Raw genomic sequence first — 24,661 nt, 5'->3', positions numbered from 1 at the left:
TCAAATTTAATAATAATGAGGTTTACTTCTTGTAAACATGGTATAATTTGATATGAATGTATCACGAAAGTTAAGATTGTCGTCGACTCGAGACTTTTGTTTTGTAAAAACCAATGATGCCATGTGTTATCTTTACGCCAAATTTATTGTCCTGACATTGACGACACTCTTAACTTTCATTTTTACTCAATTGTTTCATCAATTATGAACTAAATAATTAAAGCTAATTGACATCTTAGAAAAACAGAAAGAATAGAACCAAATCACTATTATTATTTATTTGACCATTATGAGAAAAAACACCATTATGAAATCAAATTGTTACCGATTTTGCCTAATCATGTTCCAAAAAATTATAAAATCCGTGATAATCGACTGGGATTACTTTTGATTATGTTTGGATTTTGAAGCTTTAATTTTGATACTTGACAAGTACAATTTCGAAATTTCTGTTTCAACCTGAGAAATGTTTTTTGCCTTTCTTGGGAATTCTCAGAAGTCTTCAGAATACCTAGTTTTAAATCGTATTATTTCATAGGGAGAATATTTTAGAACGCTCAAGTCAGTAACACATTGATCACCAACTTTTACACCAGGTCTTATGGAGGAATAGTAATCTTGCTGAAATCATAGAAAAAGGAGTGATCAAAGTATTTCACAGTGTAAGGTTTATTTAATCGAGCTCGCTTTATTGCATCAACATAATCAGCTGGAACATAGATAGGTCGATGTCGCAATGCATGTTCTATTGTGGAATGGATGCTATCTCATTCCATTTGTGTATGGCCCTTTTCAAGGATCTTTTGTATTATTATCAACCCTTTTGTAACAGATAAATGTAAAAGCATATTTGATAACACACAATTTTTTATTTCGATAAACACAACCGTCGCTATATATAATCAGGACCTGACCACACCAAAACTAAAATGTAGTCATACAAGCATCTGGCAAACTGATTCGCACCCAATTCTGCCTCACATTCGTGCCAAAAATAGCAACAAACATCACGCTTTGCCAGATCATAAATAGTATAGTTGTGACATGCTAGCTTTGTTTTGTAATACATGGCACTAGCTTGTAGAGATGGCGCCATCATCACTGCCTGCAAATCTAGCATTACAACCTTACACGTCCCTCCCTTATCTCTGATCTTCTCATCTCTTGCTTCTGTCTTCTTTTCTAAATGCTTTAAATACCCTTCTTCGTTCACATTACCTGTATCATGACCACAGCAGATCTTTCTTTGGATGAAATAATGACACTTTTAAGTCTTCAGCTACCTCTTTAAATACTCTCTCGGACAAATACTTTTCACCTTTACTATCACAAAATTCTTTATACAAATCATGTAGTCTTTTAAAAGACTGTAAATCAGGCTGTAGATATAACCGGGATGTAGAGGAACGACAGGTAACTTTGGTAGTGACTCAATGAATACTTTGGCAACATTCCTTTTATGTTGGTTTTAGTTACGTTTACGGTTTGTTTTTGCTTCCAGAAAAGAAGACTTATGTGTGCTATCACCTTTAACGGAGGTTCTCGTCCAATTTAACAATTGCCATTCTCCTATACTAAGTGTTGAAAGCAACATCTGAACTCTCGAACTCTTGAATCATCCTTCATGAGGTAGTACACCAGAGTTCTTGTGCGTCTTGATGTGTTTTCTGGTTATTTCCTTTCCACAGGTGCATGCAAATCCACATTGTTTGAAATAAAAACTTTCTTTTGGTTCCAATCCAAGCTCCAAAATCCATTCAAAATACTAAACCTATCTTCTGAACTAAACTTCTGAAAGATAGCTTATATTAAAGTAATTTTAATAGTTTGAATTCAATGATATATAAATTTACTGACAGTTATTTATGCTGAGAAATTCCACCAAATTTTTAAAATCAATATCAATAACCCAAATATCAAATTATCTCATCAACATACATGATCACACCATGTTTCATTAAAATCAATTGAAAACTGTAATGTGTTCACCAACTAATTTTTCATGGGTGTTTCCTAAGTCAAGGGCAATAACTCAAAAACCGTTCATCAAAAAATCATCAAGTTCGAACCTGACCAAGATCTCATCAATATAAATGATCACACCAAATTTCATTAAAATTAGTTGAAAACTGTAGTCTCTATTGTGTTCACAAACAAATTTTGACGCGTTTTTCCTAAGTCAATGGCAATAACTAATAAACCGTTCATCGTCAACTACAAACTTATCCAAGAATTCATTAATTTAAAAGATCACACCAAATTTAATTAAAATCATCTGAAAACTGTAGTCTCTATTGTGTTCACAAACAAATTTTAAAGCCTTTTTCCTAAGTCAAGGGCAATAACTCAAAGACCGTTCATCGAAAAATCATCAAGTTCGAACTTGACCAAGATCTCATCAATATAAATGATCACACCAAATTTCATTAAAATCAGTTAAAAACTGTAGTCTCTATTGTGTTCACAAACAAATTTTGACGCGTTTTTCCCAAGTCAAGGGCAATAACTCAAAAACTGTTTATCGAAAGATTTCCATGTGGGCGTATAAAAATCGTTACATTGCGTTAATTTATTTTTTTCACATGATTTCAAGCAGCGACGCAGTCCAAGAACCTTTGCTTCTTTTGGTAATACAAAACTCCAGTTTTCTAATTTCAGTTTTCTTGAGATCCTTATACTGCTCAACTTTCATTCTGGCCAAATAGTTCTGTTTTCATGAGATACCCCTTTTTAAGATTGTTTACCATCAGCTTCAGGATTGTCAATTTCAACACCACTAAAATCTAGATCCGACGCATGTTCATGACATGCTAGCTCTACAATACCATGATTGTCTGATGGGTCTGCACTAGGAATTACCCAAGGTTCTTTCCTCTGTGGTGCCCATTCGGGATCTTTAGGATCGGAAATGTCGAAATCTTTGGAATCTCCATAACTATTTGGCATGTAAAGAACCTCTGGAGTTTTATGCAATCTCTTTGATGGACCACCATTGAGCTCAGGTGTATGATGATCATTAGTGATAGTATCAGTTGAATCGTACAAATCAGAAGACGATCTACCAGTATTGTCTTTTACAGAATCATTGGCACAATCAAACAAAGATACAGAAGACGATCTATTATCTTTTACAGAATCGTTGACACTATCAAACAAAGATACAGAAGGTGGTCTTTTGTTTTTTACAGAATCATTGGCACTATCAAACAAAGATACAGAAGACGATCTAATATCTTTTACAGAATCATTGGCACCATCAAACAAATATACAGAAGACGATCTTCCGGTATTTTCTTTTACAGAATCATTGGCACTATCAAACAAAAATACAGAAGACGATCTATTATCTTTTACATAACCATTGACGCCATCAAACAAAGATGCAAATCTCAAAGTCTGGGAAGATTATTTTTTGCCATTTTCTGTTGATTGCTGTAAAGCCAATTTTAAACAGGCGTCTCCCCTTGAATATGTGTTACTGGTAAACTGTTGAGGATTCATCTACAAAGTAACAGTTCTTTATTCAGTAAAGATAAATGCATGCTTCCAAAACTGTTTTAGATACATAATCCTCTTCAGGGCAGCTTTATTTCAAATCTGGGTTAAATTTTGACTTCACTGAAGAGGAACGAGAATATTCTACATAACGAAGAGCCTAGTGCATATCTAATTGATTTTGGCTCATATCGAATGACATACTGGTGACGTACTACTTTAGGTAAAACCTTGCATGTCCGATAAAACAATTTGAAAGATTACTGCAAAACCATGTATGTCCGGAAAACATCCAAAAAAAAAACAACCCATGGACAGAGTTTAACATGTTTTGAATATAAGTGTAAAATTCATTACAATCAATTCAATAGATTTGTAATTATGTCGTTCTTAATGGTCAATTCTTAGATTTACCCGTCGCATCCAGACATTCGCAGATATAAGGTGAATGGACCAAAATTCAGCATAAAATCACAAAGATATGTCGAAAAACCTTACCTTATATTCAATTACAAGGCAGAGGTCATCACGTCTTCAGGCTACACGAGAGTATCGGTGATGTACATGGTTTTACCGTAAGTATTTAGTATCCAATGAAATTACAAGTTTTTGTTCATGTGACTATAAGTCGAGATTTTATTGGAGTAGAGATTCAGGGTTTACACATAAGGTGTATTAGGGCGGGAATTTTCTTCAACAATTTGGATACAAGATTTCAATATAAACAAAAAGAGAAAGAAGGATTCATATTCTAGTAGTAGTTAGTAAGCAATTATTTAAAATTGTTTATTAGTCCAGCGGCATAGCAAAACCATTGTGCATTTTGTGATACAAGCAACAAATTTGGCATACTGTTACTTTAATATGTGTGAAAATTTTGGGATATAGAGCTCTGTAAAATTCCGCCTACGTTAGACACCATTTTGAATATTAAAATGGCGGCAATCAAAAATTTATAATTGTCTATATTTCTGGATCTATAAGCTATAATCCCGTTCTTGGTGTCTAATTGTATATTTTAGGGTTCAAGGAATACATCGATGCAGGTTTCTAGTAGCTACAACTGCCACCATGTTGAATTTCAAATGGCGACCATCAAAAAACTATAATTGACGCTATTTTTCTGGATCTATGTCAGCTATGAACTTGGTGGCTAATTGTACATTTTGGGGGAATACAATACAATACATAAAATACAATACAGCCGCAGCTGTAGCCACTTGAAACATAAACCATTGGATTGTTTGACCAGAACTATCAATAACAAATATTTTCGATGGTCGACATTTTGAATTCAAAATGGCGTCTTATGCAGGTAGAATTTCAAGTGGCTCCATATCCAAACCCTAACTTAACCCTAACATACGCTCACTGGCAGCTGTCAGAAATGATAAAACAGGTTTTAGTGACTAAAGTATGAATTTTCTCATATCAAAGAAATGTTATTACTTTGAATTCAATGATATATATATTTACTGCCAGTTATTTATGCAGAAAAATACCACAAAATTTAAAAGAAATCAATATTAATAATCCAAAAACATCAAATTATCGCATCAATATACATGATCACACCATGTATCATTAAAATCAATTGAAAACGGTAGTCTCTTCTGAGTTCACAAACAAATTTTGACGCGTTTTCCTAAGTCAAGAGCAATTCCGTTCATTGGAACATCAAATTCGAACTTGTCCAAGCTCTCATCAATATAAATGATCAAACCAAATTTCATTCAAATTAGTTGAAAACTGTAGTCGCTATTGTGTTCTCAAACAAATTTTGACGCGTTTTTCCTAAGTCAAGGGCAATAACTCAAAAACTGTTCATCGAAAGATTGTCAATTTGGAACTTGACCAAGATCTCATCAATATAAATGATCACACCAAATTTCATTAAAATCAGTTGAGTATTGTAGTCTCTTTTGTGTTCACAAACAAATTTTGACGCGTTTTTCCTAAGTCAAAGGCAATAACTCAAAGATAGCTTGCCAGGCAAGGTAACATACGCCCACTACCAGCTGTCAGAAATGATAACAAAGTAACAAAGTCTGTAATGGTTTAATATGTGAAACCAATCATCCTACTTATACTAATTTCAAGCTTAACAGAGATCTCATACCAAGTTTCATCAAGATCGTATGAAAAATGTAGTCTCTATCAGGCCTACAAGTCAAATTAGACGCATTGAATTAATTCAAGTGCAATAACTCTAAAACCGTTCACCCGATTGTTACCAATTCAACAATATATACATGCATACTAAGTTTCATCAAGATCGGATAAAAACTGCAGCCTTTATCAAGCATACAAGCCAAATTTACACGTTTTTACTAAGTCAAGGGCAATAACTCTGAAACCATTCATCCGATTATTACCAATTTCGAATTTGGCCGGGATCTCATCAATATATACATGCATACTAAGTTTCATCAAGATCAGATAAAAATTGCAGCCTTTATCAAGCACACAAGCCAAATTTAACGTGTTTCACTAAGTAAAGGGCAATAACTCTGAAACCTTTCATCTGATTATTACCAATTTCAAACTTGACCGAGATCTCATCAATATATACATGCATACTAAGTTTCATCAAGATCAGATAAAAATTGCAGCCTTTATCAAGCATACAAGCCAAATTTAACGTGTTTCACTAAGTAAAGGGCAATAACTCTGAAACCTTTCATCTGATTATTACCAATTTCAAACTTGACAGAGATCTCATCAATATATACATGCATACTAAGTTTCATCAAGATCAGATAAAAATTGCAGCCTTTATCGTGCATACTAGCCAAATTTAATGCGTTTTTACTAAGTCAAGGGCAATAACTCTGAAACTGTTCATCAGATCATTACCAATTTCAAATTTGACCGAGATCTCATCAATATATACAAGCATACTAAGTTTGATCAAGATCAGATAAAATTTGCATCCTCTATCGTGCAAACAAGCCAAATTTAATGCGTTTTTACTAAGTCAAGGGCAATAACTCTGAAACCGTTCATCCGAATATTACCAATTTCGAACTTGACCGAGATCTGATCAATATAAACATGCAAACCAAGTTTCATCAAGATAAGATGGATGGACGGACGGAAGGGGGCGACGGCAATATACGTCCTGATTTCCACGTGGGCTTATAAAAACATATTAAATTAACTTTATGCCAAATTTGGTGCTTTATCACAAAATGCAAAATAACTTCATATTTGGGGTTTATGCCGCTTGACTAATATAACTACGTGTGAGGTGTTCTTCACATGGACAAAGACAAAATCATGTGAAAGAATGTTATTTTACCAATGTACTATGTAATAAATACTAATAGAGGTCTTTGCTGAAAACAATCAAATTTGTTACCTATTTTTCGTCTGTGTTTCTTTCATTGTTGCTTTATACACAAGAACACTTCAATATCTGTTATCTTATCTTCCAAATTCACTAGGCATTCATATCAATATTACCAAATTTATCTGTTCACTATCTATTCACTTAATCAGCATTATAACTTTTATGATAATGGTATGCAATATAATTTACAGTATAGTATATTATTCATAGGCACATAAATATGGGACACACTTCGCGGAACGATAAGACATATAACAATGATAGCTTGATAATTTTGATAAAACATGACACAAAAATACAAAATAAATGAAATGACCTTGATTTTGAAGCGAGATCATTAGTGGTGAATAAATAGCAGAATTTAAACCAGCGATCTTGTTTTAATGTTGGATTTTGAGGAGTGTCGGGGCCGCTTATAAGTGTCGTAATTCACAGAGAGTCGGAATACTGAGAGGTTTTCAACTAACATAAGAGGGAAATCAATCGAGACCAGAAAAAGATGTCGGACTACACAGAATGTTGGAATACTCAGATGTTGGATAACACAGAGTACACTGTAGTGTAAATGCTTTAATGTAGATTTGACAGAACATTATGTTTAATTGTGTTCAAGCCTAGCAGGAATAGAATGTATATTTCATTCATTAGTCATGTTAGTGAATGTTTTAGTTTTCCAGCTGAGATTTTGGTAGGTGCATTTTAATTTTTTTGGCTGAAAAAAAAGGGAGGGAGCGTCTTTTAGGGCAGGGGTATAGTAGCATGAATACGGTACACCTTTAAAGAGTAAATTAATAGGTATGAAAACGTAGTAAATATATTGTTGATGTGTTGGATTAAATTGATGGCAATGTCGGGAATCAGAATTTTGAACTGAAAATCTCCCTCTGTAAAATCATAGTTTCAAATAATTTTGTTTTCAATGGTTGGCATTTTCATCAACCCAAAGACAATCTAAGACTCTCAGCAATATTTGGAGATTAATATTTCAATTCATACAAAAATGATAAAGCCAGAATGTGATTTAGAACTTGATGTGGCCATTGATTGAGTAGTTGCTCTCGTCTGCGGCAGGCTTTAGTACTAGTAGGCTACTCTACATTTACAAAACTTGTTATTTTTAGCAAAGTAATTATAAATACGACTGCCAATACTGTTTTGAAGTTAAAACTAAGCTCCTGGGGAGGTCCATAAAAATATGTTTCATTTAAATATTAGAATCTACTCACACGTGGCAGCGAATTTCTCTTTCATTTTCATCTCTGAGACGATTCCAATTTACCGGGTGAGCAATCCGTCTTTGAACAGCCGATTAAAGTAGATCCTCTCGGCGTATATAAATACGAACGGATAATAGGCCCAGAGCTGGTATTTAATATTATTTAATTGTAAAATATATTTTTCTAAAGGGATATCTTAACTTGTTGTACTAAAGTGTTTCATAGAGCCAAAATCTTTATCCAGCACCATTGTGTGCTTAAAAAGCAACTAGTCTTTTCACAGCCGAAGTCAGTCAAAGACCACCGAAGATATTATTTCATACAAATATCCTGTGTCCTTTCTAATTCTCTGTATTTGCCAAATACTGGTTATTGGATAGTTGGATACCAGGCCTTTACTAGCCATGAGGGCTTTCTCCTTCCAACATTATTGTATGTGTCTCATGTCCAGTTCTGTATTTGTTGACAATTCGCTGTAGAATTATATGTATAACAAAAAAATTACTAGAGCCGTGGGAACAGTTCTTAGACAGTGCGCATCCAATTGATACATCGGCTGTATAAGTATTGAGGGGGTCGTTGCCAGAGGTTTTCACAAAGTCAAACTTGTAAACAAGGACGACAAAATCATATTTCAACATTATACACGATAACAAAATACACCGTTCTAAAATCAACAAGTCAATCTACTAATTGCAAAATAGAGATATTCATACTTTTCAAACTTTATTTCACCACAATCAAAAAGTAAACTTTCAAAATTTCTTTTTCGAAAATGAATCTTGATTATTGACATAATTGACTATGTCTTCTTGACTTTGCATTCTTGAAAGATGCAAGTTCGACCACAACTGTATTCTTCAGAGTTGTAAGGTCAACTACTCGGTGGGTGTAAAATTCAGAAATCCCGAACTGTCCGAATTGGGTCAGAAAAGACAAAAAAATCGAACTAAATTTGCGCCAAAGATCGTGCACAAATTCGGAAATCAAAACATTTTTCATCAAAAAACGAATATTTTTAAAAGCTTTCATTTGGTCAAATCACAATTTCTTTTTGTTATTTTTCGTGCACATCGTGCTAGTTTATAATAATGCCGTCTATGAATTGATATTTTTGATTTTTAATAAACATAATCGCTATTATTCAATGGACACTTTTTTTTGTCGAAAGTATCTCCCTTGGCGCAAATTTAGTTCCGATTGTTTCGTCTTTTCTGACCCAATTCGGACATTTCGGGAATTCGGAATTTTACACCCACCGGGTTTAAAGGGATTGTTAACTTCACAATCCCTTTAAACCCAGCGGGTGTTAAACAATGTTAAGAAGTTTTTCTGATTGCTCTACATATCAGGGACAATTATAGCATTGCTCACAGTTGCAATGTCAGACGTCTGTGGTTATTTTTTTGAGAATTGTCCCAAGGCGCGAAGTATTGGCATGATTTTCAACGAATGAGTTTTCATTCAGCTGGTCAATAAAATGACATTTTCAAGATTTCAGTTTTATATTTCTTAACCTAATTTACTCTATCCTAGAACTACTCCTATGGCGTCTTTTAACATCTGAAAGAAATCTGGTATTGTAATAACAGAAAAATCCAAAGCTCTATATCTAGGAATAGTATTTATTACAGTATAATAAAACATAACATTGATTATGTAGAATATATATAAACAAATAGAAAATGTACGCAATGAACAAAAATCAGATATCAGATCAATGCTGGGCAATAAAATTAATAAGCTCTAAGAATTTAAAAAAACTAGTGTTACAAAAAACAAAAGTAGAAGAGATCTACATCCAAGTATAAAGGAAATTATAAAGTGTGTTGTTAATTAATAAACCAAAACATTTGTGCAATTTCACTCATCTCCACAGAGTATAATTCAGAGGAAGAGCGTTAAAGGCACTTTATACTGGACTACTAAAAAAAATAGATAACTTAAGCATTTTATTTCTACTGTATGCCCAATTGCATTAAATTATTTTACAGATATGAATAGAACAAGAATATATATATGTATATCTATATTGATATGAAGTAATTGCTATTTATAAAGTGGAATAATATGTTAATATATCAACATAAGAGAGGTATGTAGATAGTATCACGTAAAAAAAAACAAAAACTTCAACCAGACCCTAAGATATAAAAACTATCAATTATAAAATAACATTAGTTACATGTATTAAAGGCATACCATCTTTAAGGATGACCAAATAATTGAAATTGTTAAATCTGGCCAAAAAGTGGCTTTGTTCATCAGTGGACTTACCTCCTGTCATAATTAAACAGAATCTCTTTATAATCCAATAAATCCATGAAACTATGTAATAATCCATTAAATTAAGCAATTTTGAAACATACATAAAATCGTGTTTCTATAATAATTTTGATTAATGGATAAAACATCGTCTTGTATAGATATTTTATTCTTTAGTCGTGGCACTTGACTAGTCCAACTGATTGTTGATCAAATTTGACACTTTACATTTTATGTCCATGTCCAAGAGGTAGTATCCTTTAAAATACTAAATCACTATGGTTGATTGGCAAGATTTCAAACTGATCTTTTTCACAAATTCTGTACCGTAGGCCTATAGGCCCAATCTAAGCATTGTCACATGGTTTTGAACATCATATGCAATTTTCCTTTTAATCAAAGTTAATTTCAGCCTACTTCAACCCTGTGTTTCAAGCTATTCAACATTTCAGAAAATTATATTGAGTGGTAAAATAAAAAACATCAACAAAGAAAAATAAAACAACCCAGCTTGAAGCTACACAAGGTTATGTCCCTTTATCAAAACAACATTAAAACACCCAGCATATTAAAAAAGTTAAATACAAAGATTAAAAATTAATGAAGTTTGGCAATGGATGAAACTGACCAACATAATCCTGCAATATCTAACAAACAGTCCAAATATTTTGAAGACTTAGAAATAGTAACATCAATTGGAGATCAGAGAGTATATTGTCTAACTATGATAACTACCCTAATTTATCATCATTACTACAATACATAGTTCTTCTACTTCTAAAATTATTAACTTTATTAACTACAGAGTACATCATCATTATAGATAAAACAGTCAGTCTAACGCCAAGATATATCATAAACTCCAAGTAGGTCAATCAAAGAAGTTTCATTAATTTGCATGTTTTCCTCTAAAGTTTCTTATTGATAATGATAAATTGATTTATGATTACAGATTTTCAAAAATGACAACATTATTTCAGGAATTAAAACATCATCAAGTAGCAGTTTAAGAAGTTAGACTTTAATTAAATTAATTTGTAACAAATGAAACAAATGAAGAAAAATAGAATTGTAGTTGGCAGATATATAATGAGGCACAGAGCTGATATCTATCATACCAAATGTTCTAATATTGGGTTCTAGTTTCATATTGAGTGGTTGTTGTAGTTGTTGTACCACCAGCAGTTGATGATGATGTTGTTGTAGTTACACCACCCTTCCATCCACGAAACATAAAGAAAGTATCTACCGCATACACAGCTGTGGCAGCAAAAGCAAAGAACTGAAGAAAAATAAGAATATCAATGATATTTTTAACATTTCAAAATCTTTCAATAGTAAGCTTATAATTTGGATAATGTATTTGACTTTAACTTTAAATAGACGATTATATTAGCCTCTTTATACTTGGAAAAAAGGCCAATTATTGGTTATCTTATGATTTAGTTGCTTCCTTGTTAATGAGTTGCATCTCAGTGCTTAACTCATAATTACCTCCCAACAACTACGTCATAATCATTTATGTTCAGTAAATAAGAGATAATACAATATATGAGTAAAAGGTAAAAGACAAGGACAATAACTCTATTTCTACAGTGCCAATATCATAGCAAACTACCCAAAACATTCTTGACCTAGTTATGAAGAATAATACAAATTTTAATCAACATAGAAATTTAGGAGCAAAAATAATGTGGAAATATTTTCAATTAATGTTTCGGTAATGTCTTTTAGCATTAATTCAAGATATACAAGGTATTACCTTCAGATTTTAACAAAACTTAATATTACAAGAATGACAAAGGAAAAATTGTATGACGATAGTATTTGTACTTCCTTTAGTGATTTCCTATGTAATATCTTAACTACAAATACACTCATACTTCGGAAAAGAAATAAAATTTGTTTCAATTGGTTCTAGTCATTTAATCATCATTCTGTTCTATATATAAAATACTATTTTAAATCTTTACACTTTTAATGTTAATGTATTCTAATGGACAAAAATATTCTCTTCAGTTCTAGTTCTCATTACCTTACTGTATTATAGCCACAATGTAATATGCAAGTACAGAAGACCTATTTAAAGGGGCATTCCGCTTTTTTTGTAGGTCATAATTTATTATTATTATTTATAGTTATCAGAAAACTACTGTATGTAGTTAACCCTTTCAACCCTAGCGGCCGGGTTACAGGCCAAACAGTAACACAATATATACCCGAGCAGCTGAAATATGTCTCTTACATATGGTAACGTTTTCAACTAATAATATCAAGTCAAACACTAAAACTAGGTCAAACTGCTAAATTAATAATCTCCATTTTCAATTAATCCTTTTAAAACAAATTCAGTTTGATTAAGTAGAAATATTAGTATAAGTAGTATAATTGCAACCTTTTAGATAAAATTTAAAAATTTTGCATACTGCCATTTTAACACGAAATGTAAGAGAATCTTAATTTGTGAACATATTTCATCAAGGACATGGACTGCACCATCATATTTGAACAATATGCCCAAATAAATGTTGAAACAGTTTCAAAAACTGCAACGTAGTGGATATTCTCAAAAACTAACAACCCAAAAGTGTGTTGGAGCAACTCCAATAAAAAGTGACATTTTACGTCCGACCCTGAAAGTGCAGATATCCCTTCCGTATATCATGTTCGAAGAGCAATTTATCTAAAATAAAATTTGAAGATTCTCTTCAATCTAACAGGTATCATGCCACTGTCATATATAAACACATTAATTATGGCAAGATTTGATTTTCAAGAATATATGCATATGTCATATATATCATCATTCAAAGTAAAAATTATTATTAGTTATGTATTGAAGCACATCTCAAAATATTCACTTACAGCTGTAGCAATAACAGATCCATGTCCTCCTATTCTAGCAGCAGCAACAATAGCAGCAATCAACCACATGATGGTGATAACAATGTAAAAGATGAATTCCTAGAAAATATCAACAACAACAAAATTGGAGCTCAAGTTCTGTTAATTTAGAAGTAAACATTTTAAACATTAGAATATCCAATATAAAAGAAGATAGCTTGCCAGGGAAAGAAATATATGCACAGTGGCAGCTTTGATTTTTAATAAAAATATTTGACAGTACAGTAACAATCACCAGTATGAAATATTCAACCTACAGTCATACACGTGCACTTCTTTTGAACTTTTTTGGGCCTTACTGAATAATATTACCAAGCTTTGTCAAAATCTGTCAATTTTGGCCCTCTAGAGTGTTAACAGACTAAAAATTGAATGCGTTTTTAAGAACAAGGACAAAAACTGATACTAAGAATTTTTTGATTTTTCTGAACTTCAATAGGGTTCATCCCTGGGTAATTACAAAAACTCACACCAAGTTTCGTCAAAATCTGTCAAGAATTGTGCCTTGTAGAGTGTTTATGAGCTAAAAGCTAAAATAACTCGTACTAAATATATTTCAATTCTTCTGATTTTTCATTGGGCTTATCCTTGGGTGATAACAAACACTCACACCAAGTTTCGTCAAAATTCATCCAGAATTGTGCTTTCTAAAGTGAACGCATTTTCAAGAAAAAGGGCAATAACTCATACTAAATATTTTTCGATTCTTTTGATTTTTAATAGGTTTCATCCTTGGGTGATAACATACACTCTTACCAAATTGCGTCAAAATCCGTCAAAATTGTCTTTCCTAAATTGTTTAAGAGTAATTGTGGATGGACAGACCAACAGACTGACATGGGTGAAGACAATATATGCCCCCATTTCATGTGGGCGTCTAAAAAGAGTTCCCATAAGAAATAGGAGTTCTTACATAGAAGGACTTCTAATGTAATTTAAGAAGTAAGTTTATTTATTATTACTATTCTAATATATGATCAAATTCTGGTATTCTAGTAGAAATGAATCATAAAAATTAATTGGGCCTTCATGGAAAAGAAATTTGCTTTCACTGCATTTTCGTTGCATAAGGAGAAAGCAAAATCTAGAAAGGAGTAAAAAACAGATTTAACTACTTACAATAAGCACCCAGGGACCAGGTAATTTTTCAATAATATGCATAAAATGAAAAATAAATAATATAATTGTAACAACAAATGCCAACGCTGCTACAAATTGTACCCAGCCTCCTCCACCACCTAACCACCACATACCAACAGATGCACATATCAAAACTATAAGACATAGTATCTGAAAAATATTGGAAATGTTACAATTTTTTTAATTTGCTTACTAACAAAACCCAAAATAACAATATTGTATGAAAGGCAGGGGTTATGATTTTTGCATGAAATGTCCTTTGGGGCTGCTCAAATGTTTGAGAAGTCAGTTGAAAAACCAATATATGTTTTCCATTAATAAGAGTATGGTAATGTATAGTCTAATTTAAACTAGACCAAACTTTCATTCAGTTTTTTATTAGCTTTTATTCTTAATTAAGTCACATTAGTTGTGGTCTAAAGACATGCCTCTTGAACATTGATCAGTTTGATGATACCGCCAGTCAATCAAATTTCATGTTTTGATAGAGTGTTCGTTGTTGTTTTTTTTATGAAAGTCTTGGGACATGTCAAATATAGCTGCATGAAAGTGTGGAAGATAGCTTGCTTTGCAAGGTAACATACGCCCACTGGCAGCTGTCAGAAATAATAAAATGCGTCAAATTAGAACTTGCCCGAGATCTTATCAATTCCAATGATCACACCAAGTTTCATCAGAATCGGTTGAAAACTGTAGCGTCAATCCTGCTCACGAACTATTTTTAACAAATTTCAACACGTTTTAACAAAGTCAAGGGCAATAACTTAAAAACTGTTCATCGAAAATGCGTCAAGTTAGAACTTGTCCGAGATCTTATCAATTCCAATGATCACACAAAGTTTCATCAGAATCGGTTGAAAACTGTAGCTTCAATCCTGCTCACAAACTATTTTTAACAAATTTTGACGTGTTTTTACATAGTCAAGGGCAATAACTCAAAAACTGTTCATCGAAAATGCGTCAAGTTAGAACTTGTCCGAGATCTTATCAATTCCAATGATCACACCAAGTTTCATCAGAATCGGTTGAAAACTGTAGCTTCAATCCTGCTCACGAATTATTTTTAACAAATTTCAAGGTGTTCATCGAAAATATGTCAAATTCGAACTTGATCGAGATCTTATCAATCTAAAGTATCACACCAAGTTTTATCAAAATCAGATAAATACTGTAGTCTCTATAGTGCTCACAAGAAATGTTGACGGACGGACCGACGGACAGGGGCGACGATAATATACGACCACATATTTATGTGGGCGTATAAAAATGCCAACATGACACTGACACCATTTCATGTGGGCGTATAAAAAGCAGGTAATGTCTGCACACTTATAAAGGTTATAACGGTTTTGTGTTTAAAATAGTTCAGCAAAACACCAAAAGTGACAAGGCACCTGTACTTTCATACAAACATCCTAATCTTGACCCTACATGGCAAAAGAAATGCTGTATATCAGTGAACAATTTTCTTAATAATTACTAATATGTAAAAATATATATAGTAAATAGCTTACCATTTCTACTATTTTAAGGATACCAGGTATAGATTTAACATAGAGAACATCTGGTCTAATACTACTAGCAACACCAGATGATGATGATTGCGTGACTGTTGTTTGTTCATATGTTGTTGACATTTTGAACTCTTTTGCTGCCTTCACTCTTTAGATCTCACCTAAAAGAATCAAACGATAAATCATAATGTATCACAATAATAAAACAATCTAACAAGTGGTTGCTCAGGAAGATACGCCCACGTTCCTGAAAAATTTCTAGTATATTGATCTGTGTAAATCCTATCAAAAATTATTGAAGATATTGTTGATTTAAACCAATACACAAAATCTCCTAAATTCTTACATACACTGTCACCTTTATTGCGTTCACAAGTCAAATTTAACATAATTTAAGAGTATCACTAAAATCAGATAAAAACAGTAATCTCTATAGTGTTCACGAACAAATATTTCCTACTTTAATGGCAATAATTCAAAAATGTTCATTGAAAAATCGAACATGGCCAAGATCTCATCAAGATCTAACAAGAAATTAATTTCATTAAAATCGATTGAAATCAAAAAATAATCACGAAATATGAACCTGACAAGAATCTTATCAATAGAAATGATCACACCAAATTTATTCAAATCAGAAAACTGAAGCCGTTATTGTATTCACAATCACAAACCAATTGTGGACTGATGGATGGACAGGGGTGACGACAATATTCGATCACATAATAAAGTGGCTTCACATAACAAAACTTCTGTCAAAATAAGCCATTTATTCCTCTAACGTTTTGTGTGCCTAAAAACACACTTCCTCAGGGAGTCCAAAACCAACAGAATTAAAACAGTAAATGACTGTTACAATAATGACTTCATAAAAATTATGAGGTCTGGGTTACTCTGCAAAGTGAAGTCATCAGTGAATGATGTAAAATGATGTAAAAAGATGAAATTTGATGTCATTAAAATGTAAAATATAAAGTTATTAAAATGAAAATGTTATGTAAGCACAGAATGGGGGTATGAGTTTCAATATCTATTGCTTTGAAAAGTTTGGTATTGTATCAGGATTGTATTCATTTAATCCTCTTGATCAAACTGTCTTGAAGGGACAGGTAAGCCATTTTATTCACCAATCTTACTTTGGTCTCAGAATTGAGAATTTTGTAGCTAAGCCAATCAGGTATAGTGTTCAAAGCTCACTGTAAAAATTTTAGCTTTCAAATCCAAGTGTGTCCGTCCAGAATTATCTGCAATTGAATGTTAAGATAGCTTGCCAGGCAAGGTAATATACACCCACTAGCAGCTTTGATTTTGAATAAAAATATTAAGCAGTACAGTAACAATCACCAGTATGAAATATTCAGCCTTCAGCCATACACTTCTTTTCAACTCTTTAGAGCGATACTGAATAATACTGAGTATGAGTTATTTCCCGTGTTCTTGAAAACGTGTTCAATTTTTAGCTCGTGAAAACTCTAGAAGGCAAATATTCAATCTTCAGCGAATAATAAAACCAAGTTTTGTCAAAATCCAGCAAGAATCATGCCTTTTACTGTTTAAGAGCTAAATTTTAAAGCGTTTTCAAGAACATGGGCAATAACTCATACTAAATATTTTTCAATTCTTCTGATTTTCAATAGGGTTCATCCTTAAGTGATTACGAACACTCACACCAAGTTTCATCAAAATCTCTCAATAATTGTGCCTTCTAAAATGATTACGTGCTAAAAATTGAACGCGTTTTCAAGAACAAGGGCAATAACTCATACTAAATATTCTTCAATTCTTCTTATTTTCAATAGGGTTCATCCTTGGGTGATTACGAACACTCACACCGAGTTTCGTCAAAGTCCATCAAGAATTATGCCTTCTAGAGTGTTTACGTTCTAAAAATTGAACGCGTTTTCAAGAACAAGGACAATAACTTATACTCAATATTTTTTGATTTTTCTAATTTTCAATAGGGTTTATCCTTGGTTGATAACAAACACTCATGCCAAGTTTCATCAAAATACATCAAGAATTGTGCCTTCATGAGTGTTTACGAGCTAAATATTGAACGCGTTTTCAAGAACAAGGGCAATAACTCATACTAAATATTTTTTGATTCTTCTGATTTTCAATAGGGTTCGTCCTTGGCTGATTACCAACACTCATGCCAAGTTTCGTTAAAATCTGTCAAGAATTGTCCCTTCTAGAGTGTTTACGAGCTAAAAATTGAACGCGTTTTCAAGAACAAGGGCAATAACTTATACATACTAAATATTTTTCGATTCTTCTGATTTTCAATAGGGTTCATCCTTGGGTGATTACGAACACTCATATGAAGTTTTGTCAAAATCCGTCAAGAATTGTGTCTTGTAGAGTGTTTACGAGCAATTGTGGACGGACGGCCCGACGGATATGGGTGACGACAATATACGCCCCCCATTTCATGTGGGCGTATAAAAAGCAAGACCAATCTCATTTTACCAATAATTCCACTCATTTAATACAAACTGTACTCATTATTATAGTATATATTATTAAAACAGACTTGCCACAGGTGGCTAGTTGTTATTCTTTATCAATAGCACATTATTATATATCCTCCAATATCCTTCAACTCAATATTGTTCACCCAATAGAAAGGAGAAATTCAATTGTGACAGAAAGACCACTAGATCAATCTATGTGCCATACGAAACTACGTATGGATCTTTAATGGAAATAACACACGCAAAAGTAGTTCACAACCATTTTGAATATCTTCCATGAATACTAAGTTGAATTTTGGAAAATTCTATAATTTCACAATTAAAGGCATTGAAATGGCTTAAAATTTGATTTATAAGTACTAGTAAGGTTCAGTAAGTCAAAGAAGTGATTCAAAATGGTAGTGAACAGCATAATTATTTCCACATCAGAACCATCCGCTCGAAGTGCTACACTGATTAAAATATCTTAGCAAACATGTACTAGCTGTTAAAAATTTCAAAAGGAGAAGGTAACTTGATTAGCTCAGATATTGCAGATGGGCTAGTCATTTTTGCGATCCTTTTAGTGAACCTCTTAGATGTATAATAAAGTTTATGGAATTTGACTTTTCAAAAGCATTTGGGTTGAAGGATGAACTTCAATGGAACATTGACCTTCTACAGTCTGTGGCTTAACTCTAGGAAAAAAAGGTTTTGCTAATACAATCAATAGAATCAGAAACTAAAAACTATGACTCACATAATACAAACAAACCATTTAAAACTCTCAGATGAAATACTATACATTAAAACAATTCAACAACAAATACACACCTGTGTTATTTTTAAAACGCCCTATATTTCAGATTTATTCACTAAGTCAATGCATGTAGTAAATATTTAAGTCCTAGAACAAATAACACTTTGATTTATATGAAATTAATCTAATATTGGTAAAAACCTTCCTTTTAACAGATTGATCATTTTATTGTGCAATTTGTTTCATTCAAGCTTGAATAATACACATACACATGTTAGTCATTTGAATAACAAGACCGCACCTATCATCTATGCATTACATTAGGTGAAACAGCCTATATACCACTAGCCTATAGTACAAATACTGTGAATGGTTTATTATATTGCCTACTACCATACTGTAAGTGTAACTTTATACTAAAACAAGAATCACATCACACCACCACAAATAGGTACCAGTTAAGATACAGTATTATATATATATATAACACATCACTCAGGTATAATCTACTTCACAAAATACACCTAATACTTCATCTTCTAGACTAATCTAGGCAAGGTTTGTTTAGTTATTGCAAAACTACCATTGAAAATTTTAAAAAAAGCCTTGTCTCTAGGGCTAAAAAATCTCTATGGCAAATCAATGAAATTGGAAAATAACAGTTTCTGTACAGAAAAAAATTATAAAGTAAGCTTATTTCAACAATCACCATAAAATGAAATGACTAACAAATCACTGTTACCAATGCCATAAAAAAAATTGGTATAGAAGTAAGGTCCAATTTACTATGAATGACTTTCTTTTACTGTTTGAATAGTAAACATACAATTGAATTATTACTTTATAAACCAACAATATTATTGTGTAAATTCAGAAATCATTATAATAAATCATACGACTGAAATAGCGGTTTTCAAAAAAAATATAAAATTGTAGTCTATTGAATACTTGTAAGTCAATTTTTGATACATTTTTGTCTCACATAACTGAGAGTCTATGACAGGGAAAATAGGTGTAACTCACAAAAAGCCCATTGAAAAATTTAATTTGAAACAAATATAGATAAGCATACCAAGTTTCATCAAAGTGGGTTAGTGGGTAAGACTATATCCTATATTCATTTTGGCAAAGAAAATGGCAAAATCTAAAAAAAAAAAAACTAGAACATTGCGGACAGGCACTGAGGAAGTGCGAAACGTTGCATTTTAAAGTCATAGTGGGAATTATTTCTGAAAAGAAAAGCTGTATTAAAAAGTCGATAAACCATTTAACATTCGGTAGTGAAAAAACACAAGGTGTTAACATAAAAAGTCGATTTTAGAATAGCTGTAAAACTGGAAGAAACCATCAGCACAACACAAATGAAGATAATTTTGGATAGATCTCTTTAAGCACAATAACTTTTGTTCTGGTCAATAGGCCAACAAAGGTCAAATACAAGGGATATGAGCATTAAAAGTTTTGAAAATTTCGGACGGCTGTAAATAAAGCGTAAGTAACGTCGGCCATTAATGATCAAATAATGAATGGACATCCTAGATCAATGACCTTTGACCTTGCAAATTTTGGCTAGGGCAATTCATTGAAATTTGTCAATAGTGAACTTGCCAAAATATCAGTGATATTCATATATATATATGATGTACGCATTTCATCTGTTGCATCAAAATCTGATCAAAACTGTAGTCTTAATCTTATTCATTATCCAACAGTGGCTGAGGGCAACATATGTTAACAATTAAGGACTGACCTGAACATTTTTTCAATTTATCGATGTATAAACAGAAAAAACCTGTGTACACTGTATAAATCCGCGTAGTGGTTTATATATAAGTGTACACAGGTTTTTTCTGTGTTTATACATCAATAAACTGAAAAAATGTTCAGGTCATTCCTTATAATTAAATCAACTTGAATAAGTGTCTAAATATTTATGTAATATAACAAAAACTTAAGGCACTAAATTTGCGCATAATACATAACATTTTAACATAACATTAATGAACTGATGCTAACAATAAAGACTTCCTAGAGAACAGCCAATCAGCAATAAGTAGGTCACCTATTTATAGACTACTGTCTACTACATGAAAGTTGACGGAGCGGCCAAATTTGAAGTTTAATTATTGAAAGACGAATTCTAAATCAGTTTAGAATTCATGATATTGTTGGAATTTATGGTGTGCACATTTGGGGGAATTTAGAAAATACCTTTATCATTCAGTGATGTCGATTTCGACTCTGTTGACGTTCGAAGAAACGACATTGACGCCGTGTAGTGGCCACGTCAATCAAACTCAATGATAAAAGTAGTCCGTTTAGGGGCGAAGCTTATATTTTCATTTTGTTTACAGATATATACCGAATGCACGTGACCGCTGTTATCCTTTTAAATTGTGTGATACCGTGTAAACGGAATCGTAATTTAATTATTATAGTTTAAACTAAATAATAATCCTAGTCCAGCATGTTTTAAATTTGAGAGTACAAAGCTTCCTAATGGAAGCATGAGGAATGGGGGTCTTTGAGTTTGTGAAAAATGCTGGATTATATTTAACCATATGTTGTGATGAATGGTATCTACTATGGCTGGGTATCATTTAATAAATTGAGATTGATTATCGATGGCAGGTTAACGATCAATAATCGCTTAATATTCGATATAACTGAATTGAGAAATCCCGTAAATACTTAATTAACAACATGCAAAAATTTCATGGGTAATTTTTGTGTCATAAAAGTATATTCTTGCTATAATCAGTTATTATAGTTTATTGTGGGTACGCTATGTAGAAGAGACTACTACCGTACTTGTTATCACATACAGTGGGAAAAATGTTACTTTGACATATAATCGAATATGAAATTTGATAATCAATAATCAAAATTATAAATTTCTAGCTACGGTAATCGATTATTTCATTCCTTTTACCCAGCTCTAGTATCTACCATTTTGAATCAACTTAATTTGGATCAATAAAAAACTTTGTGAAATGGTTTGTATACATACTCATTTTATTTTATTACACATTATATGGCCTTTTGAAAGAATGCAAAAAATCAAACTATTACAAAGCTAAAGACTTAAACCAAAATAGGTTAACTAGATTTAATCAGATTGTATTCAATAATACAGTGAACCATGACCACGAAAAACAAAATATCACTGTAAGCAAATATATTTTATCATAATTTTATTATCCACAATCAATACCGTACCTTCTTGTAGTTGACAACTTCACTCAAATCAATTTTAATCATAATTAACTTATTATTGTGGCACATCAAAAAATTTCATATTATGTAAACTGCAAAGTTTCCTCCTTTCTGTAAATGATTATAATATTAGTCACAACGATAACGTCTAATGTCTAATTTCAGTATTAGGCAGGTTAACCTATTTAATCGCTTCAGTTCAATACAGTAACAGTGTAAGGTCAACAATACCCAAAATACTAGCCTACCTGTATAAATGATTGTTTAACTATATCAGCCTTAAAAAAGCCTAAATGGAAAGTGTAAACTACCTCACAGAAATTCATTGATAAGGCTAAAAAAATGCTTTCACCGATTTGATTTTCACATCATACGGTTAGCTACTTGAGTCTACATAAATCCTTTCTTGTATTTTTCTTGTAGCCGTTTTGTATTCATTTATCGTTTGGGCAAAGCAAAAAAATGTTGCCTTGACATGTATGTGCTTTGATGTATTATGGTAAGGTATATTCAGACAATTGTAAAATGTGAGGGAATCCTCTGGTGTCAAATGTAAGAAGTTTGCACAGACCAGTCATCATTATTGAACAATGTTTGAGATTGCAAAGGGCATCATGAGCTGACTTAATAATCATAAGGATTTTGGAGATTTGCCATACAGTGGTGTAACCTATTTTCGTGGATATAAGGATTCAACACCGAATTTCGTCAAAGTTTAAAAAACGAAAAAAAAATTTTATGTCTAGGATGTTTCCTCAAATATTCTACAAAATAATTAAATTTGGTTTGTTTCGATTTTCTTTATGAATCTCTCACTTTAACCCATATTTCATGAGCAACCAACTCGGCAATGGCGGCAGAATGCGTCACCTATTTTCGTGTACAATGTTTGATCTATAAATAAGTCGAGAAAAACACGTTGTATGGATACCGGGTGGTATAATTAACTTCTCTTAGTATTTATCTTTAATATCAATTCATTATAACTAGTGACAATTCCTTCAAAGAACCATGATTTTAAAATAAAATAGTGACTGACAAAATAACTTCGTAGCGTGATTTATTGCTAAAAGTCACTGAAACAACATAAGAATACGGTCCACTTTGTGTTCCATAGAAATTTTCTGCTGACACGGAATCCGCTAGTTGATCATGTGACTTCATTCGTTGGACTACATTCTAGCAGACGATACTTGGAATTCCGATTACCGCTTGGGATTATAAGGAAATTCGGACGATAAAAAATGGTGACGTTTGGTAATAACTGAAATCCGCCATTTTGTATTTGTCAAAGTATACATTAATACATTTTACCTTGCTTGAAACTACTGGATTTATTCTACTAGCTGACATTGTAGACATAATCCATGTTTATCAAAACAAACTAATGCGGAGGTCGCACAAGGTCGCACATGTAAATTATTAAACATTTCCGGAAATCCACGAATAATAGGTTTCCACGAAATTAGGTTACTTGACTGTATATAATAGTCTAAAAGAAAAGGCCTGAATGCAAACATTGTCTTATTTGGAAGGCCTTGTTAAGAGCCGTCCTTTTCCTTTAGTTTCTTTTTAGTCTTTGATTTTAATATATATAACTTAAACAGAATAGCAAGAAGCTTGCAAAGTGCTTTTAATTTCAATTTGGGAAGATAAATTTCACTTGATGTGAAATTAATCATCCGTTGCAGGCGTGGGCCTTAAACTTTTTAAAATTAATTACTATTACAAATGACTTAGTATGACTTGTGCCAGTTGTGTTGTTGCACTATGTTTACTTGGTCTTTAAGCTTCTTTCCTTGTCTTCCCATTTGGTTATAGGTTGTAACGAGTGGGCTTGGTTGTCAACTGTTACCCTATTATGGTGATGCTGGACTAACCCGTTTAATGCATTCCTTTGCTAAGCATTTGATTTGACTAGAGACGAAGAGTAAGAGAGAGCGAGTGTGTCATAGTAATTGTGGATGCTTAACTTCACGTTCCTGGAAGATCCAAGGCGTGCACTACCATTTTCATTGAGACATAAACGACAAAAGTTCTTACTATTAAAATATTTGTTGCTAAGGAAAAAAAATAACTTAGATTATAGTGGAAACCCCGAAATTCTTGTTTACTGACCTGCTTTCGCCGACCCTGAATACTTTCCACCGGAAGATTGAACAGAACGACACCTACGATCAAATGGAAGAGAACATAATTGGCGTTAGGATAGCTCCAAACTAAATCAGACAACAAATAAATTTACAAATTAATCCCAGAGCCGTATATCTCTATATACGGCTCTGATTAATCCCAGAACCATTCGACACACCCTGCAATCGATAAATTGTGCCCCTTTTGTCGCC

At 32.4% G+C, this 24,661-nt stretch overlaps 2 protein-coding genes across 2 annotated transcripts; both read right to left on the bottom strand.

The window, feature by feature from the left end:
- Nucleotides 1-2,730: 2,730 nt before the first annotated feature.
- On the bottom strand, nucleotides 2,731-3,926 carry LOTGIDRAFT_155836 (hypothetical protein; the record flags this gene model as incomplete). Its single annotated transcript, XM_009068351.1, has 2 exons — nucleotides 2,731-3,313; nucleotides 3,910-3,926. 2 exons carry the CDS (start codon nucleotides 3,924-3,926, stop codon nucleotides 2,731-2,733), a joined length of 600 nt encoding a protein of 199 aa, XP_009066599.1.
- Nucleotides 3,927-9,668: 5,742 nt separating this feature from the next.
- On the bottom strand, nucleotides 9,669-16,050 carry LOTGIDRAFT_229821 (hypothetical protein). The gene is made up of 4 exons (XM_009068350.1): nucleotides 15,888-16,050; nucleotides 14,353-14,523; nucleotides 13,195-13,293; nucleotides 9,669-11,611 (listed from the first exon to the last, which is right to left on the bottom strand). Exons 1-4 carry the CDS (start codon nucleotides 16,008-16,010, stop codon nucleotides 11,456-11,458), a joined length of 549 nt encoding a protein of 182 aa, XP_009066598.1. The 5' UTR covers nucleotides 16,011-16,050; the 3' UTR covers nucleotides 9,669-11,455.
- Between the last annotated feature and the right edge of the window lie 8,611 nt (nucleotides 16,051-24,661).

The sequence above is a fragment of the Lottia gigantea genome (assembly GCF_000327385.1).
Source record: "Lottia gigantea unplaced genomic scaffold LOTGIsca_9, whole genome shotgun sequence".
NCBI lineage: Eukaryota > Metazoa > Mollusca > Gastropoda > Lottiidae > Lottia > Lottia gigantea.
This window is presented reverse-complemented; position numbering and strand designations above follow the sequence as displayed.